The 19,101-nt window shown below is 30.9% G+C and overlaps 9 protein-coding genes across 9 annotated transcripts; 4 read left to right on the plus strand and 5 right to left on the minus strand.

The window, feature by feature from the left end:
* Positions 1–389: 389 nt before the first annotated feature.
* ASCRUDRAFT_73994 (uncharacterized protein) lies at positions 390–3,420 on the plus strand. Its single transcript, XM_020192508.1, has one exon. It carries the CDS (start codon positions 500–502, stop codon positions 3,329–3,331), a length of 2,832 nt encoding a protein of 943 aa, XP_020050656.1. The 5' UTR covers positions 390–499; the 3' UTR covers positions 3,332–3,420.
* Positions 3,421–3,814: 394 nt separating this feature from the next.
* PKP2 (protein kinase PKP2) lies at positions 3,815–5,569 on the minus strand (the record flags this gene model as incomplete). The annotated part of the gene is made up of 3 exons (XM_020195031.1): positions 3,815–4,137; positions 4,168–5,414; positions 5,484–5,569. The coding sequence occupies 3 exons, from the start codon at positions 5,567–5,569 to the stop codon at positions 3,890–3,892; spliced, it is 1,581 nt and encodes a 526-aa protein (XP_020050657.1). The 3' UTR covers positions 3,815–3,889.
* A 1,037-nt stretch (positions 5,570–6,606) lies between these two features.
* On the minus strand, positions 6,607–7,894 carry GDT1 (putative ribosome biosynthesis protein GDT1). Its single transcript, XM_020188601.1, has one exon. The coding sequence runs from the start codon at positions 7,857–7,859 to the stop codon at positions 6,798–6,800; it is 1,062 nt and encodes a 353-aa protein (XP_020050658.1). The 5' UTR covers positions 7,860–7,894; the 3' UTR covers positions 6,607–6,797.
* Positions 7,895–8,182: 288 nt separating this feature from the next.
* On the minus strand, positions 8,183–9,694 carry ASCRUDRAFT_68340 (putative NADH dehydrogenase complex I subunit; the record flags this gene model as incomplete). Its single annotated transcript, XM_020191518.1, has 1 exon — positions 8,183–9,694. The coding sequence occupies one exon, from the start codon at positions 9,692–9,694 to the stop codon at positions 8,183–8,185; it is 1,512 nt and encodes a 503-aa protein (XP_020050659.1).
* A 490-nt stretch (positions 9,695–10,184) lies between these two features.
* On the plus strand, positions 10,185–11,231 carry ASCRUDRAFT_23956 (uncharacterized protein; the record flags this gene model as incomplete). Its single annotated transcript, XM_020189816.1, has 1 exon — positions 10,185–11,231. A coding segment is annotated over one exon (1,047 nt), but the record flags the coding sequence as incomplete, so codon positions are not given.
* On the plus strand, positions 11,206–12,608 carry MXR1 (peptide-methionine-S-sulfoxide reductase). Its single transcript, XM_020192509.1, has 2 exons — positions 11,206–11,645; positions 11,739–12,608. Exons 1-2 carry the CDS (start codon positions 11,575–11,577, stop codon positions 12,223–12,225), a joined length of 558 nt encoding a protein of 185 aa, XP_020050661.1. The 5' UTR covers positions 11,206–11,574; the 3' UTR covers positions 12,226–12,608.
* SEC6 (SNARE-binding exocyst subunit SEC6) lies at positions 12,433–14,892 on the minus strand (the record flags this gene model as incomplete). The annotated part of the gene is made up of 1 exon (XM_020189444.1): positions 12,433–14,892. A coding segment is annotated over one exon (2,460 nt), but the record flags the coding sequence as incomplete, so codon positions are not given.
* A 692-nt stretch (positions 14,893–15,584) lies between these two features.
* Positions 15,585–17,445, plus strand: ASCRUDRAFT_11677 (leucine-rich repeat domain-containing protein). The gene is made up of 3 exons (XM_020188847.1): positions 15,585–16,718; positions 16,796–17,371; positions 17,393–17,445. The coding sequence occupies exons 1-2, from the start codon at positions 15,668–15,670 to the stop codon at positions 17,077–17,079; spliced, it is 1,335 nt and encodes a 444-aa protein (XP_020050663.1). The 5' UTR covers positions 15,585–15,667; the 3' UTR covers positions 17,080–17,371; positions 17,393–17,445.
* Positions 17,446–17,709: 264 nt separating this feature from the next.
* Positions 17,710–18,750, minus strand: ASCRUDRAFT_53907 (uncharacterized protein; the record flags this gene model as incomplete). The annotated part of the gene is made up of 2 exons (XM_020191136.1): positions 17,710–18,279; positions 18,460–18,750. 2 exons carry the CDS (start codon positions 18,748–18,750, stop codon positions 17,842–17,844), a joined length of 729 nt encoding a protein of 242 aa, XP_020050664.1. The 3' UTR covers positions 17,710–17,841.
* Positions 18,751–19,101: the final 351 nt, after the last annotated feature.

Here is a 19,101-nt window from a genome sequence, read left to right on the forward strand (position 1 = left end):
CAAATAGCGAACAGCCTGGGCAATATATGAAGGCCCAAGCGAGTTTGTTGGTGCTCTCTAGACAAGCTGTCAAACGCGCGTCGGCAATAACGTGCGTCAACAATAGACCAGCAATGTGGATGTGCACACAGATATATGTGATCCGCCGAAAGAGGAAGGCAGGACCGGCACTGACGGTGCACCGTAACTTGCCTCATAACTTGCGCTATAACTTGCCCCATAACACGCACTAACAGCGCACAAAATCGCGCACCATGTTTCGTGCCCTAAACCCGCTCCTCACCAAAACACGGGTGCAGTGCGTTCACCTCCACGCTGTGATTAGTAAACTGATTCTCACTCTTGTTTAAATCGCTTGTGCACTCGCTGATATCTCCATCCTGATACTCTGAATATCTGGTAAAACCTGTAACACACCTTCTAACACATCCTCTGATAATTTGCTACAGCTGCTTGTTGCAACGCTTGTTTTTTCTAAACCTCCCCTGCTGCTCGAATTATGCCCCCAATATCCACCAAACGCAACATCTTGGAACGACAACCAACTCTCTCCGAGTATGTCTCTACGCCAAAGGAGAAACGATTGGAAATTGCCTTGAAAATGCTACTAGAAGATAAAGCTCCTCTAAGAACAACTGCTACCCAGCTTGGTTTGCCTGCTTCGACCTTGAGAAATCGTGTTAAGCAGATCAAATCAAAACCAAAGACTCAAGTTAATGCCTGCTATAAAGGCTGTAATTTATTAACCGTTAACGAAGAAAGAATCCTAATAAAACTAATCAAAATATATGACGACAGTAACAAATACTTAAGGGTTCGAGATGTTAAAAAATTGATTTGCCAAATTGTGTTTTATAGAAGAAAAATACTTGAAGATAAATTTTTGGTTGACCAAGTAGCAAAAGGCGTAACTCATGATTATGAAGGGAAACAATTAAAATTATTATCTTTTAAAGATATCAAACTAGGTCACAATTTCTGGGGAAGATTCACTAAGAAACACAGATTAAATGATTTGAAGTGCTTTTCAACTGATGGGAGAAATTATAGAGAACTACGGAACAAATATAAAAAATTTAGTATAACCTCTGAAAGCCTCCCAACTGAAGTTAACAATATACCAAATGTGGACCTACTATTGCTTTATTTTAATTTGTTTTTCTTAGATGGAAAAATTAACCTCGCGGAGGAAAGCGACGATGATGAAATGAATTTTGATAATACTTTAGATGAACAATCCTCCAAAATTTCAATTAGCGATAACTCTCCTACTTCTAAAAGTGCATCATTAAATTTGAAATCATCTTCAAAAATGATTAACAAAAATAACAATATACCTAACGATAAATTTAATGTACTTAGTAATAAAAAGAAATCAAACCCAATTAGCAATTCCATTACTGCCAATATCATGCCCAGTAATAATCATATTAATAATAACAGTAATAATGTCAAAAACAATAACAACATCTCAAATCATGATAACGATCAAAATAATCAAAACAACAATAATGAAAACATTATTATGACAGATCTAAACCATATAAACAATAACGAATTGATCAACAACACAAATAGTTCAAATATTAATTCTTTTCAGAATAATGATAACAGAACTTTAAACACAGAAAATGATTCTAATATTGACCATTCCTTGAAGAGTAAATCTCTTAATCCCTTGCCAAATTTTCCTCTGTTAATGTCTAAAAATCAATCTTTTGAAAATGATATTTTATCTTATAATCAACCTTCAAATTCAAATTCTAATACAAATAACAACTATACGAATAATATCTTCAACAACAATAACAATAACAATAACAATAAAAACAGCAACAATCGTATTATTTCAAATATTAATAATCTGGATACTATGAATGGCATTAATATCAACAACATTAATAACATTTCCACTATAAGCAACATTAACAATATTGACAATATTAATAGTATTAACAGTATTAACAGCTTAGGAAATTTAAGTACTTTAGGAAATTTAAGTACTTTAGGAAATATTTCAAAGTCTAATAATGATACTCATGATAAGAATAGTTTTATAAACAGGATTAAGAACATAAACACTGATAATAATACTGATCAAGATAATAACAATAACCCCCTGATCAGTCTTCGCAACAACAATCAAAACACTGATAATTTTAACTTCAACTCTAACCCAAATAATGCAATTAATAGAAACAATAACTTTGAAGACATTAATTCTAATAACCATGGAAACACAATGGAAAATCTTGGTACAGATATTAATAATAACCTTACATCCAGTATTGGTGCAACAAATAACAATAATATTATTATTAATTCAAATTCCAACAATAATTCTTCTAGTATATCTTCTTTAACTTCCAGCAACAATAAAAATAATATAAATAGTCTTTCCAGTTTTCCAAACCAAAACAATATTGAAATATCCAGTTTTAACTTTGTGGGTAGCACTAACCATAATTCAAATAACAATCAATTGTCAACAAATCATTTTAATTCTTTTTTATCCACTGATCCCATTTCTAATTCTTTAACCTCTAGTAGCTCATTAAATGGACTGAATAGCATATCAAATGGAATTAATATCCTTGCAAATGATGAAGGTGACAAAAATAACAATAATAACAATAATAACAATAATAACAATAGTAACAATGGTCAATATAATAATAATATGAATAACAATAACAATATTATCAATAAGAATAAAAATAATAACAATAATATAAATAATATAAATAATCACAATAATATAAATAATAACAATAATAACAATAATAACAATAATAACAATAATATAAATAATATAAATAATATAAATAACAACAATAATATAAATAATATAAATAATATAAATAATATAAATAATAACAATAACAATAACAATAACAATAACAACAATAATAACTTGAATTTCAATTTTAATAATAGCAACAATTTGAATAATTTCAATCTTAGTAGTACTATTGCAAATGGAAATGGAAGTGGTTTGCCTTTAATTAAGAATGCCACAAATTTAAATAGCAATTTCTTTTTGCGTCCAATGTTAGCTTCAAATTCTCATAACAATCAAAACAATTATGTAAACTCTTTATCTAATCATAACAATCAAAATAGTTTGAACAACATATTTTCTCCAAACTCCTTGCTATATCATGATTCATTAGCTAACCATAATATTCAACAAAATCAGCAACCGGATAGTTTTCCAAGTACAAATATTATGTTGCCAAATACTAATTTACCTAGCAATAATTATCAACGCCCTATAAGTCAAAAGAATCTCAAATCATTGACTAGAGATTCTCCTAATAATTCTTGGTAAGACAATTCTATTTTGATTTTCAATAAAAGCTAGCTTTTTTTTAATTTTCTTTCATAGCATTGCTTCATGTTACTTTTATTACATTCTTTTGGTCACTTTAGAAATTTTTGATTGAAGTTTGTATTTTTTTATGGTTTTTAGTTGAATCTTGTATCCACTATATATTTTATTGATTAGAGTTATTTAAGGAGTTTATCTTAATTTTTTTTTTTATATATTTTGTTAAATTTGATTTCTGGGTTTGTATTGAATTGGATAAGTTTTGTAAATTGTTGAGGGAATTAAAGAATGAGTAGATATATATGTCACGAAATTATGAATTTTTAAAGGTATATAAATATATACATAATAATAAGAGAATTGAAAAAAAAAAGATACACCAAGTTTCATGAGAAACGAAAACCGAAATTTAAATCAAAATATAAATATAAGAATAAAAATAAAAATAAAAATAAAAATAAAGATAAAGATAAAAATAAAAATAAATATAGATATGAATGTTAGGAATGATAATAAAAACATAACTTCACAAAGATAACAATTAAAGAAATGTCTCGTCTAAGCTCTATCTAATTGTGGTTTTTCATTTAAAGAATTTAATTTTCTTAATTTTAAATATATATCAGTACCATAATTGTTTAAACAATTCATTTTAATATCACCGTTCCAATATTCAGCATAAACTTTGCACATTGGCAATCCTAGACCAAGCTTAAAATTTAAAGGTCTTTTAATTAATTTGACCAAAGAAGATTCCACAGGAATTGATGTTGAAGATAATTGATTAATTTCAACTTTTGATTTTTCTAATAAATTTGATAGATCTTCAGCATTACTTCTTTGAATATGTAAATTACTATTCATTGATGAATGAATATTGGTTTCTAAATCAAAATAGTTGGTAGCTAAATCTAAACCAGGTAGTTTATGAAAATTCATTAAAGATTGTTTTGCAAATTTTGGATTTTTACCAAAAGACCAAATTTTTTCAATGGGAATGTTATTTTTTAAACCCCCACCTTGATCACTAAATCTAAATAAGATATTTTCTTTATTATTGATAATTGTGACAGTTATTGGAGGAGGTTTATTTTGTTTAAAGAAATCTTGATTTTTTTGAAAATTTGAAAGATTTTTATTTACAAAATTAATCATTGTTTCTTCATAAGAGTTTCTTAAGATTTCACCAAATAAATATCTTAAATGAGTTGGAACAAATTGGAAAATGATATCTTTACCTTCAATAATTAAATTAGGCATTAGATAATCATTTGGATATAGACTTTTGGTGAAATTTAAAGCAAGTTCTCCACAATATTGTAAGTTTTCCTTTGCAGATAATTTGACAAATAAATCCCCAAAGAACTCGTTATTATCATTGTTATCATTATTATCATTATTATTATTGTCATTTGATTTTGATTTTGATTTAGATTTAGATTTATAATTTGGATCTTTTGAAAAATTATATTTATCAGTTAAAGATAAATGTTCCTCGGCAATAATTCTTCTTGAGATTCTTGATCTTAACATTGAACTCATGAAATCGTCTAAATCTCTTTGAGACAAATTTTGAGAGATTGAACATTCTAGAGCACCCATCATAATATGAGGTAAATTCAATAAATTTAATCTTAATAAGTTTTGTAAAATTGAACAAAAATGTTCATTTTCTTCTAAATTCAGAATTGTTTTAATTTTTCTAAATTGTTCAAAGATGCCATAATAACTTTCATAGACTTGAACCAAATGATAATTATTTATGACTGAGAATGGTTTTAATTGCAATTCTTTAATCTTATAAGCAATTCTGATTGGAATTTCCTCTCTAACAAAATTAGCACTAGCTAGGATCTTATCCTTATTTAATTTTTTGCCATAGTAAACCAACTGTCGAAGAGTCATTGGATGTGGTTTTTTAGCTAGCCAAAAATCTAAAGTAGTATTATGATAAAAATGATGTTTGTTGATATATTTTGAATTTGGAGGATAAGGCCCTAGGTTGGACAAATATGGAGCTATTTTGTCAATATAGGCCTTGTTGAGATTCAAATGAGAAAAATCGTCATTGAATGAATATAGACTATCATCATTTTCAATCAATTCGTTGAAAGGAGAAGTATCAGAAATAGCCAAATTTGAAAGATAAGACCTAAAAATAAGTAGCGAATGTCTGGAACAGCAACTCAACGACAGATTGGCAGCCACAGCAGTAGCAGCTCTCCGACTCAAAAGCATATTTATGATGATCAATCCTAGCAGTTGTCTTTTGTTCTCTCAGTAGCAGTAGCACATCCAAAGACTGGCAGCAAAAGCAGTAAAAGCAGCAAATCCTCCACAGTTCAAAGTGCAGCAGCGGCTTCTGAAACCAAAAAAGGTTCTAGTGTTACCCGATATTTTTAACTCAGGTGATATGCACCTATAATTATGGGATTAATGTCTATATCACGTGGTTATAGCTTAAAAGCAGTTTCCTATTTGGGAAGCAGATATAATAGAGGAAGGATTTATCTTTTCTCGGTTTGATATTCTGTCAACACACATATTTTTGCTGATGTTCTTGTTTGCAATAATTGTTACAAAGATACCCTGTCTCTTAATAATTTTAGAGATACTCCTTATTAAAATGTCTTACTTAATGATAGCTAACAATTCAGTTTGTAACATAATTTAATGGGTCTAGATTTCAGAATCTTAAATAGTTAAATATTTCAAAGAACAGATTTTCTAATCTTAATCTAAGAAATTCCAAATTAATGTTATTAAAACATTTAGATTTATTATCAAATGATTTAGCCGAATCTGATATTATATTTAATTTGATCAATTCAAACTAGCTATGGCTATCTTTTAATAATATGAATTAAATTGATCAGTTATCTAACATGGAGAAATCAGTCAAGTTGATAGGATTGAAAAGTTGACTTCTTTAATTGGTTTGAGACATTTGAAATTTGAATTTGAATTTGAATCTTCAAACAAAATAGAAAATTTGTCTAATTTAAAAATTCTAATTGTTATAAAATTTGGCATTAATGTTACCCAAAAAACGTTAAAAACTATACCGTTGTTTAATAAACTAATTCTATTATCAAGCTACAAAAATAATTCAAGGATATGTTAGTATGAAAATAAAAAAATTTTAAAAAAAAACAAAGATAGAGATATAAAGATATAAATATATAGAAATTAATATTAAAACATAATATTTTATCAAAAGAAAAGAAAAAAAATTAAACTGAATTGAATTGAAATTTATATTATAAGGTAATGGAATGAAGATATGATAATTTGACAAGAAAATAAAAAGAAGATTTTTGAATTGATTAGAACTGCTTTTTTCAAGCAAAATTTATTCTATATTTTATATTCATGACAAAATATAATAAATATTATTTCTATTTCTATTTCTATTTTTATGATTTTTATTATTTTTTTAATTAATGTTACTATTTTTGATTTTATTTTATTTCAACTTTATTAGATGAAACCCATAAACAGCTTCATACATATATAAAATAGCAAAAAGAAAAAAAGTAGCAGCACCACCTAAAGTAACCATTCTGATTGATATTTTTGAAGCTAAATATTTTCCTCCTAAAACAGCAGCTGAGGTACATAATCCATGGCCAATGATTCCACCTATGATAACAAACCAATAATCAGAACCAGCAGCCAAGGCTATCGTCGCAATTTGAGATCTGTCACCCCATTCGCCCAAGAAAGTCATTAAAAAAACTTTGACCCAAGTAGGAGAAAATATAAAACTTGATAATTCTTTTAATTGAGTTCCAATTTGTTTTAAAAAGGATTCAGTGTTATTAGTGTTAGTTTTCGAGAAAGCTAATGATGATGAACAAGATTCAATATCCAAACCAGATGAGCCTAGCTCCTTTGACAAGATTTCTTCTTCGACTTCAGCTATTTCTTCATTAACGCCTAATTCATGGGACATTGCCAAACCTTCAATTAATAACTTATAACCAAATACTAAAAATAAAATTGAAGCAGCAAATTGTGTATATTTTTGAGGAAGCAAAGCAGGTAAAGCATGACCAATTACGCCAGATAAAATTGTCATTAAAAGTAAAGCTGAGAAGGCAGCCGAAAAGACAACAACTCTCGGGGATCTCATTGCCATCAAAGCAGCAATTAAAAATGTTTTATCGCCGATTTCTGAGGAAATAATCATTAGAATCGACATTAAAAAGGAATGTAAAGTATCATCATCAGGCTGGTCGTTTTGAGCAGCATCAGAGCTTGTAGAACCTTCAGAATTCTCAGGTATTTCGGGATTGATAGGATTTTGAACCACTCTAACACCCTTCTTAGCTATTTGAATGGGGATTGGCTGATTATTGACATACTCAAACTTGACAGGCGACTTGTCATTAAAAGCCTTGAGTTTTTGATCTTTGATTGAGTTGGAAGGGCTACCAGAGTTCTCAATGCTCAAAGAAGAGGTCAAAGAGCCAAGTAAGAGATAGGATACAAATACAAGCAGAGTATTGCAAGAAAAAAGCTTCATTGGAGTTGTTGAAATATATTAAAAAGAATAAACTCTTCAAAGGAAGCTATTTTAAACAGCATTTTCTGTTCAAGAGCATCGTCCAAAAAAAGCTGCGGTGGTCAGCCGGCAACGGATAAAAATTCCAGTGCACGTGCCGTAGAAAATGGCTATGGCCTCGTTCGGCCCGGAAGCAGAAGCAGAAGTAGCACAGGAAGCCGAAAGAGAAGAATGTGTGAATTAATTATATAGAATTAAACAGTTATAAAAACACATGAAAAAAAACAACATAAATGATGATTAGAATATATCGTAGGGATGAATATTGATACGGATTAAACAGTCTAGTGTTCATGAGGTACGTGGGACCCAACCACTTTTCCATTTCTAACATCAGAGCCTGGTTCCCAACCACCATACGATACTGATGAGCCTATGTTTTCTTCGAATTTTTTGAATTTAGCAATCATTTCTGGTTTGAATTGTCTGATCAAACCTTGCACTGGCCAAGCAGCGGCATCACCCAAAGCACAGATAGTATGGCCTTCAATTTCCTTTGATAATTCCCAAATCATGTCGATTTCCCTTTCGGAGCCTTGACCATTGACAAATCTTCTCATCATTTTGTCTAACCAAGTAGTACCTTCACGACATGGAGTACATTGGCCACAACTTTCATGTTTATAAAAAGCACTCAATCTTTGAATGGCTCTAACAACGTCGGTTTGTTTGTTCATAACAATAACTGCTGCAGTACCTAAACCGGAACCAACATCCTTCAATGCGTCATAATCCATCAAGACATCTTCACAGACATGTTTTGGTAATATTGGAACGGATGAACCACCGGGAATAATACCTAATAAATTGTCCCATCCACCTTTGATACCTCCACAGTGCTTTTCTAACAAATACTTTAAAGGTATTGACATTTCTTCTTCAACAACACATGGGTTATTAACATGGCCCGAAATACCATACAATTTGATACCAGAGTTTCTTGGTCTACCAAAGGATTCAAACCATTCAGGTCCACGTCTTAAAATGGTTGGAGCTACTGCAACAGTTTCAACATTTGCAACAGTAGATGGTCTACCAAATAAACCAACACCAGCAGGAAATGGAGGTTTTAATCTTGGTTTACCAGCTTTACCTTCTAAACTTTCGATTAAAGCGGTTTCTTCACCACAGACATAGGCACCCATACCTCTATGGACATAAACGTCAAAGTCGTAACCTGAACCACAGGCATTTTTTCCTATAAAGCCAGCTTTATAAGCTTCATTTATAGCATTTTGTAAAGCACAGGCTTCATTGTAAAATTCACCTCTAATATAAATATAGGCGGCATTGGCATTCATTCCTCTACCTGCTAATAAACAACCCTCGATTAATTTGTGGGGATCCTTTCTCATGATTTCTCTATCTTTACAGGTACCAGGTTCACCTTCATCGGCATTGACAACCAAATATCTTGGACCTACATTTTTTTCCCAGCCTGGAGGGTTCATGAAGGACCATTTCAAGCCAGATGGAAAACCTGCACCACCTCTTCCTCTCAAACCAGATCTTTTCATATTATCGATGATCCACGCATCACCTTTAAGGATGATTTCCTTGGTCTTATACCAATCACCCATTTTCATTGCACTTTTTAAATCGGCACCATAATTGCTATAAATGTTTTGGAAAATTCTGTCGCTATCCTTTAAATCCCCATATTGACGTGGAGGAGGAGTCTGAGATGGGTCACCAGCAGCGGTCGCCAAAGTTCTTATGGTGTTAATTGAGCATTTCAAAGAAGTCGAGGATGTGGATTTTAAAGCAAACGATTTTGCTATTGAGTTTTGTATCATTGTGGAAAAATATAGAAAAATGTAACAAATATAATGGATATATCAGCAATATCCAGTGGGACAAACTATGAATCAAGCCTGAAAGTATAGATAATAAATCCCAAATTATTGCCAGTTAAATTGCCAGATTCCTGTCGACAAACTGTATTGGAAATTGCAGATTTGATATCCCACTTGAATAATCACTAAAAACTGACCGCTGATTGGTTTTCCTCAAAACGGCTGCTGACCTCAGAGCTGAGTCAGCATGCTTAGTCATGTATTTACTAAGCGCATAAATCACGCTTAGTTAAGTACACGTGCTGCACGACCGGCTTTAGGTCTGAAAAAGCCTGTGGGCTTGGAAAGTTGGAAGAAGACAGTTGAGCACCAACTGAAAAGCATCTCAAGAGACAGCATCTATGATCTATGTAGCTTGCAGGAGTTAATACACTGCTTCTTCTTGTCCATACTCGCCATGTCCAGTCTAGCAAAGCTCTACAAGTTCAATCTTCCACCAGTGACCAAGATCTCGTTGTTCTCCTTGTTGACACTCTCATCTTTCACTTTGTATTTGAAGATCCACATTTTGAACAATGCTCAACACCAACAGAGTGACCAAAATGAGATCAAATCAGTCAATGATATCTTCATTCCCTTTTTTGAATTGATTCCCTCCTCTGTCATCAAGAATCCATGGGTATTGGTTCTATCAACCTTTGTTGAATCTACCTTTTTAGGGGGGTTGATTAATGCATTAAATATCATGATCAGTTTCAAATATTTTGAGAGAATTTGGGGAGGTAAAGAGTTACTCAAATTCAATTTAATAATATCTTTTTTCACCAATCTATTCACCTCATTAATTGTCATATCACTTACTTTACTCATTTCCAATTCCTCTGATGACAGCAATAACATCTTAAATAAAAACTATGGTGGTGTCTTTACTCTATTATTAAGTTATCTAGTCAGCTTCAAGCAACTAATTCCCGAACACAATTTGGTTTTCTTTAAGGGATTGATATTTGTTCGAATTAAACATCTACCATTTGTAGTCCTAAACTTATTAATCATAGTATCAATCATTAATAAGTCTTACTATCCTGGTTTAAATTCAATTTTTTCGTTCTTCTTTTCATGGTTCTACCTAAGATTTCATCAGTCAATTATATTAGATCCTTTATTACCAACTAACAACACAGGAAATACTCAATCCTTTGGTGTGAGAAAAATCAAAGGTGATGCCTCTGATACTTTTGCATTTATTCATTTTTTCCCAATTGTTCTACAACCAATTTTATCTCCTATCCTTAATCTTATCTATCAATTATCAATTCGTCTTGGTTTAATTAGTCAATTCACTGACGATTTAATCCAACAATCAAATGATTTGGCTCTTAAAAGAATCAATGGTCAATCTTCCTTATCAAACTCAGTATTCTCAACTAACAATAACAACGCCAATCATAAAAACACAAGTAAATCATCTGAAGCTCAAGAAATCGCTGAAAGACGAAGACAAGTCGCTCTCAAATTAATGCAAGAAAGATTTAATACTAACGAAATAGATAAAACCAATACCTCCACAAATAGTAACAACAACAGCACTACTAATTTAAATAGTTTAACAAAGAGTAACAATATAGATTAATAATATAGTCAGTCAGCTCTTACTTTTTTTTCTCTTTTCTTTTGTAGAAATATCTCGATTTTAGTTTGCGATTCATAGTGTTGGAAATACTTCAATGATTTGTCAGACTTTTTCTCACCCTCATTAATATACAATCACTAACAATACCATCATTTAATCACTGACCGAAACTATATATATCAATAATTCTCTCTAAAGAATTAGATTTATACCTTTTAAGATCCATTACGATTCACACGTACTTAAAATGTCTCTTTCTACTGTATCTTCCTTGTTAAAAGTCCCTGAGGGTTCTCAAATCATCACTCTTGCTGCTGGGTATGTCTCTATTTCTAAATTCCAATCATCAGTAACAATTATTTACTGCCATTACATCAATTACTAACATGGTTTTCTCTCTTTTTAATACAGCTGTTTTTGGGGAACTGAAATGATCTACAGAAAACATTTTGGTGATGGCAAAGGACTAATCGATTGCAAAGTTGGTTATGCTAATGGGTTTGCTCCCAATCCAAGCTATAAACAAGTCTGTGGTGGCCAAACAAACCATGCTGAAGCTTTGCAAATATCTTTTGATCCCAAAATTGTTGAATTCAAGACTCTAATCGATTTCTTCTTCAAAATGCACGATCCAACAACTGTTAACAGACAAGGCCCCGATATTGGTACCCAATATAGATCTGCTATCTTTACTCATAATCAACAACAATTAGTCGACTCAGTTTATGTAAAAGAATCATTACAAAAATCTTTTTATCTTAATCATAAAATTGTAACTCAAATTGAACCAATTACTCAATTTTGGGATGCTGAGGCTTACCATCAAAAATATTTAATCAATAATCCCTCAGGTTATGAATGCCCAACTCATTTTTTAAGAACTCAACAAAAGGTTTGATGATTTTCCCCCCAAAAAAAATAAAAATAGTCATTATATATTCTATAAAAAAAATTATTCTGCATTACTTGATTACATTATTCAATTAACACATATATAATGAATATTCGATCATATCGTTATATAGCTCTTTCATTTGAACGTCAATCTTGCCAAATATGTTGGCTCAGTTGTTCCAAGTTGTGATAAAAATTCCTTGACATAATTATCACATTCTCCCAAAATGTACTCTTGGTCTCTCACATCAACTTTTTTATTATATAAGATTTGTTTCATGAATTCAAGTGGTATATCATTATAGTCATTGACCAATTCTTTAAATTTTTCAACCAATTCATCCACATCTTCTAAAAATATAAAATCAATTAAATATTCAAACATTCGGAATTTATTTTGTAAATCCCCATAAAATTCACTTAATGATTTATAAAAAATTCCAATATCCAACTTAATTTTTTCAATGTTTTTGGTTTTCTTTTTCTCATTTCCATTCGAAAATGAATGGTTATCTTGATTATTCAATGCTTGAATATATTTCAAGATTAACTCATCAATGATATCTTCAATTATAATATCAAATAAAATTGGGTTGATAAAAGTTTTAAAATCCACAATGTATTCCAATAATGTACTAACAATTTGTTGGGCTTCAGTTCCACTTTCATTATACCATTTTTTAGTGAAAATTTCGGAATACGGTGGTTTCAAATCATCAAACATAATTAAAATTATTGCTTCTAACGATTGTTTTGATAAATTTATAAAACCGTCCAAAGCAAGATTTAAATTTTCTTCCATTTCATCTTGATATTTCTTGGAAACCATTTTAACATATTTATTGCGAACTGATTCAATCATATCTGCACCTCTTAGTTGATCATTACCAAGTGCAATAATATATTCAATTAAACCACCAGGAACTTCGTCTTCCGGATTTGTTTCACCATCCTCATTATTATTTTTAGTTTCTCGATTATTGACCATTATTAATTTCGATACTTCATCCTTTAAAATATTTGACCAATTATTTTGCCTTTTAATTAAAATTTTACAAAAATCGACAACAACACCAGATAAAATTTTTCCCTGACCAGAACCGGCTGCAACGTCAGCTTGTTGTCTAAACATTTGAGCAGCAATATTTGAACCTTCTAAACCTAAAAATCCCTCACCATCTGTTTCTGGAGCATTTTTTCTTTCTATAAATGTTTTATTTTCATTTTTTATTAAATTATTCATCCAATCATTCATCTTGTTGATGATTAAATCCAAATAATCGGATAATAATTTTTCTTTAGTTTCTTCTCCAATGATTGATTTTAACTCATTTTTTTTAAGATTCAAGTCATTTTTGCAGAAAGAAGTGAAATCTTTATCAAAATCTAGTATATTTAAGATAATTAAAGTTTCAGGTTCCATATCGATTAGTTTTGATAAAATAGTTTGACATTTATCATAATAAATTTGAAAAATCCTATTGAAAAAATTCCAACGACATGGAGGTTTTAAATTATTTTGTATTCCATAAGCACTTAATAAATCGATTTTAATCCAATCTAGGTTATTTAAAATTTCAAATGTGTTATTATTTGAATTAATATTGAAAAAATGATCTTGGCAGTTTTGAAAAGTTTCATTTATTGAGGATTCCAAATTTTGAAAGAAAAATTTTAAATAATTTCTATTTTTCATTCTTGAGGTAACATTACTTGATAGAATTTGAATTTTGAGATGTTTATAACTTTTATCATAAAATTGTTGTTGTTGATAAGTTAATTTAGGAGCAATTGGCAAATTATTGTCATTGTTATTGTTTGTTTTTCCATTAATGTGATCATTGTGAGATTCTATAATTTTGGTGGCATTGATATACTTGATACCATTTTCTTCCATATTTTTTTTCAATAATTCATGAGCTCTATGGTCGATAATTTTCAAAATGCATGAAATTTTTAAGTCTTCTTTTTCTTCCACTTCAATAATTTTGAAAAGTTTAATTATCAATTCGTAGTTTTGAACTTGAAAGGATTCCAATAGGCCAGAGATGATTTCCTTTAGCAACTTATTGAATTTCAATATGATAAAGTCTAGTGGCTGGAATAGCTTCAAGATCAACAATTTGTAATCAGAGGATAGGTTCAAAGAGTAGTCATCTAATTGGTCTTTAAAGTCCCTTAGCTTTGTCAAATTGAAATGGATCTTGAATAGGTTGGGAAAGAGGTCGCCTACATCGGTGATGATGTTTTTCTCGATATCTGCCTCGTCGTCTTCTACTATAGTGCTCAAGTCCTGGTTGATGAGGCCATTAATGTGATCGCAACTGTCCTTGAAGGTGAGGATTTTGTTGTAAATGCTGTTGACGCTGTTGAAGAACTGATAAATGTTGTTCATCTTGTTGATCAATTCGTACTTCTCAATGGAGTTGATGTTTTCAAGCGAGATCCTGGAGATCCTGTTGAAATTGGAGTTCAAGTAATTGATCGAGCTTTGGGCCCTACCCAAGTTGTTCAAGCCATTCATGGTGAGCTGGATCTGCTTCTGGAAAATAGACTTCAACTGGATGTCGATGGAGGACTTTTCGTTGACCAACTGGGTCCTGAGGTCTGAGATCGTGACCAAATCATCCTCAGTCCTGATGAGATCTGAGATTTTGGACAAAGCAGCAGAGTTTTCCATCAGCGCTGTTTCTTCTACCTCTTTCTTCTCTTTCTTCTCTTCCCTCTCTTCCTTCGGTTCTCAGGTCAACACGTTGCCCAAAAAGGCAGCTTACGTAAAGCGATTGACGAAAGAGTGAAGTTGTTTGCCGTTCCAAAAGGGTGTGAGAATCAGTTTACTAATCACAGCGTGGAGGTGAACGCACTGCACCCGTGTTTTGGTGAGGAGCGGGTTTAGGGCACGAAACATGGTGCGCGATTTTGTGCGCTGTTAGTGCGTGTTATGGGGCAAGTTATAGCGCAAGTTATGAGGCAAGTTACGGTGCACCGTCAGTGCCGGTCCTGCCTTCCTCTTTCGGCGGATCACATATATCTGTGTGCACATCCACATTGCTGGTCTATTGTTGACGCACGTTATTGCCGACGCGCGTTTGACAGCTTGTCTAGAGAGCACCAACAAACTCGCTTGGGCCTTCATATATTGCCCAGGCTGTTCGCTATTTGATGTGTTAATATAGGCACAAACAGCTTTGGTATAAACACAAACAGCTTTCTCTGTTCAAACCATCCAGACAACAATAAAATTTCCAGAGTTGCTCTGAAAAAAACAAAGACATTGTTTTATTAGTTTGGTATCATGCATGTAGACGCATCAAACTCAAATAATTGTGCATATTGTACATGATTCCAGAACAATTCCTCACTATTTATATACCGATATTTCGCTCTGCTTTTGCTGAAATAAATACATTGTTTATAGCATCCATAGCCAGCAAAATATATCAACAATGGAACTTGCAGTGCCAAAGAGTCCTAGACAAAACATATTAAAGGGATTGCCACCTCACATTCTCAACGCTATTTTTACCCAACTCTCGTTTGAACAAACATTCTTATTCATTTCCTCTGCTAACCCAACAGTTAAAAGAACATGTTTGGCAAAAGTATTCCAAAATATTGAACTAATTACACATGATTCTCGAAATTTTGTTCCTTCTGATCACACTAAAAACTTCCCAAAGTCCCCCTTGATATTGAGCCTTAAAGATGTTTTACTTTTTAAACACTATTTGAATCAATTTACCAATGCGATATTTCTCAAAGTATGCTTGCCTGACACAAATTTATTAGATAATCATCAAGACATAATCACTATGTTTTGTTCAGTGACAAAAATGGTAATTGACGTACAATCACCTTCGTACTGTTACAATAATGCACTTTATTCAGCGCCTTCTTCAGAACCAAAGGTACATGATGGTTTTCGGAAATGTATATCAATAATCAAAAACTTGCTACTAGTTCAAAAACACACATTGAAAACCGTGATAATTGACTTTAAGAATATAATTTCTCGGAAATATTCCAAATTTCAACATGCACCAGGCACAAGTAACGATCCTGATTATCATCCAGAGGATCTAACCGATCCACAATCTCTTTTCTCAGATGAATGTGTTAATTTTAATCAATTTGACTTGAAAAGATTACACTTGAATGGTATGGACCTAACCGAAATAGAATCTGGCGTGTCAAAGCTAAAAAGTATAAACCATTTTGAATTAAGAAATAATAATTTTGGCAGATTGGAAAATGTCTGTTTTTCTGAAATGATAAAGTATTTGGACTTAACCAACAGTAAAATTACAAGTATTAAAAATGTTCATTTTCCAAAGCATTTGGCTACTTTAAAACTATTTTCTAATAAACTAAAAGAGTTTAACAATCCCATTGAGCCTGAAGATCAGATCAAACCAAATCTAAGAAACAATTCCATTTTTAATATCAAAAGTATTCGAAGTTTAAATCCATTGTCAAATTTAGAAGAATTATATCTTTGTTACAATTTAATTAGCAATATTCAAATAACCAAATAACAAAAATAGAAAATTTGATCAATTTGGTCAAGCTTTCAGTGTTGAATCTTTGTTCAAACAGGATAAAAATTGTAGAAAACATTGAAAGATTAGACAATTTAAGTAAGATCAATTTAGCACACAACATTAGTGGCTTTAAACTTGTGGAAAATAAGACGTGTTTGAGAAAATTAACGACAATGAATCTATCCTATAACAGAATATCCGAAATTAGCGGTTTGAATTGTATAAAGAATTTGAAATCTTTGGACTTACCAAACAATCGTATTAAAACACTAGTCTCTATTGAACAGCTAAATAATTGTTCATTTGTAAATCTATGATATAATAAGATAGATCTAACTCAAAATGGGAGAATTAAAACTAAGCAGTCTTCAATATTCAAAAAACTATTCAAAAGATTGTTTAAAAGAAAACCCACTTTGTCAGGTTTAAATAAAAAGGATCTTCCACAATTGTCTAACTTTATGAAGATTGCAATATCAAAATCAGGAGTATCCAAAGAAGAGTGATAGATTGAGGAAAACATTCCCAAGTTTAAAGATTACTTTCTATGGCAATAAGATTACTTTCTATGGCAATAAGATTACTTTCTATGGCAATAAGATTATCTTGGATGACTATAATCATTTTCAGAATTGCTAGTTTTGAATACTCTAAACTCCAACTTTTCCAACATAACAGAACTCATCATTTTCTAAAAAGAATTAGAATTGAAAATCAAATTCATATAGAAAGTTTGAATCCAGCTTGTAGCATCATAAAAAAAATTAAAAAGATCCTCAAATTATCAGATTTGATTGAATCATATCGATTTGAGAGGCAACCTTTTAGAAGATGCTGAATGGGTGAATGAAATATCTTGTAGTGTTGAAGATATTTCACTCGACCATTAAATTATCGATAATACAAAAACACTTTTTAGAGTTGATTAGAGAAGAATACGATAAAGCGGGAATATGCACAATTGACAGGTTTTGCGTATTACATTAAAGTTCTATATCTATATCTATATCTATACCAACCAATCACAAAAGACAGGTATTATTAGGCTATTTAGAATAAAAAAAGATTTACCCATATGTTTATTGATATTTCAATATCACATTGTTGCTGTCTGTGGGTTCTCTGGTTCCTTTGATCAACACTGGTATAAGCTCACCTTTTTCAACATGAAATGGTCGATGTCCCATTATCTTCAAGATCTCCTGGATGGTCCTCAAATTGCAGTTGATCGATAAACAACTATTAGAATTGTACTGATTTAACAAATAATTCTTTTCAAAGATTTCGTATTTGATAAAATTCAATATTCGCTCATGAAACTCTATTACATTCTCGCTTCTTTTCGCTTCTTTTTCATACTTTTCAAATAATAAATCCTCTTCACTAAAATCATTTTGGAGTATAAAATTAGGATAGTTTTGAGTAATGTCACTTTTATTATGTCTCTTATTGACATTTTTCAACTCAATTAATGGCCTTAGGTTTTCATATATTATTGGCTGATAATTATTCGATGTCTTAATAGTTCTCTCATATTTTAGTTCATAATAGTCATATTCTTTATCAAATTCGAATTCACTATCAATTGTATTCATTCTTTTGACCTTTCTTCTTCTCAAAATATCTTCTTCTTCATCTTCTTCTTCATCTTCACCGTCATTTTCTTCGATATATTTATTGTAATATTGTCCCAATACAATATCATTCCATGTGTATATAAGAGTGTCTATCGACCTTCTTAATGGTGATGAATAATACAAACTTGGTAATGGGCAGCCTTTATCAATTTGTCTTATCCAACATTCTTTTAATCTTTCACATTGTTTCTTTCCTCGACTGTTTATACTAGGGTCAAGTAAGTTTTCGTTGAAACTTTTAAAGCTCTCACTATTTCGAGTTAGAAAGAGTAATTTGTAAATGATTAAACAATTTCTATCTTCGAATTTTAGAAATTCAAACTTTTTTTCTTTGTTTTCATTTTCAATCATTTTATTAAAACTTTTCTCAAATTCCCTTTTAATTTCTTGAATTTTATCCTTATCCAGGCTGTTAGTAGTGGTCGTGGTGGTCGTATTAATAGAATTATTACTGGTTTTTTTAGAACAATATTTATCAAATAAATTATTTTTCAATTTCAATAAATTTTTTTCAAATTGTTTTTTATTTTTCTTATTTTGTTTGATATTGTTATTGAGTGAATCTTTTATTAAAGATTTGAAAAACAATGTGATATATTCCCATTCTTTATCTCCAATTCCAAAATTTTTATCCAAACTTTGATAGTTGAAATCTTGAACATATAATTTATCTTGGTCAAATAAACCATTTATAGTTTCGAA

This window comes from Ascoidea rubescens (assembly GCF_001661345.1).
Source record: "Ascoidea rubescens DSM 1968 unplaced genomic scaffold ASCRUscaffold_1, whole genome shotgun sequence".
NCBI lineage: Eukaryota > Fungi > Ascomycota > Saccharomycetes > Ascoideales > Ascoideaceae > Ascoidea > Ascoidea rubescens.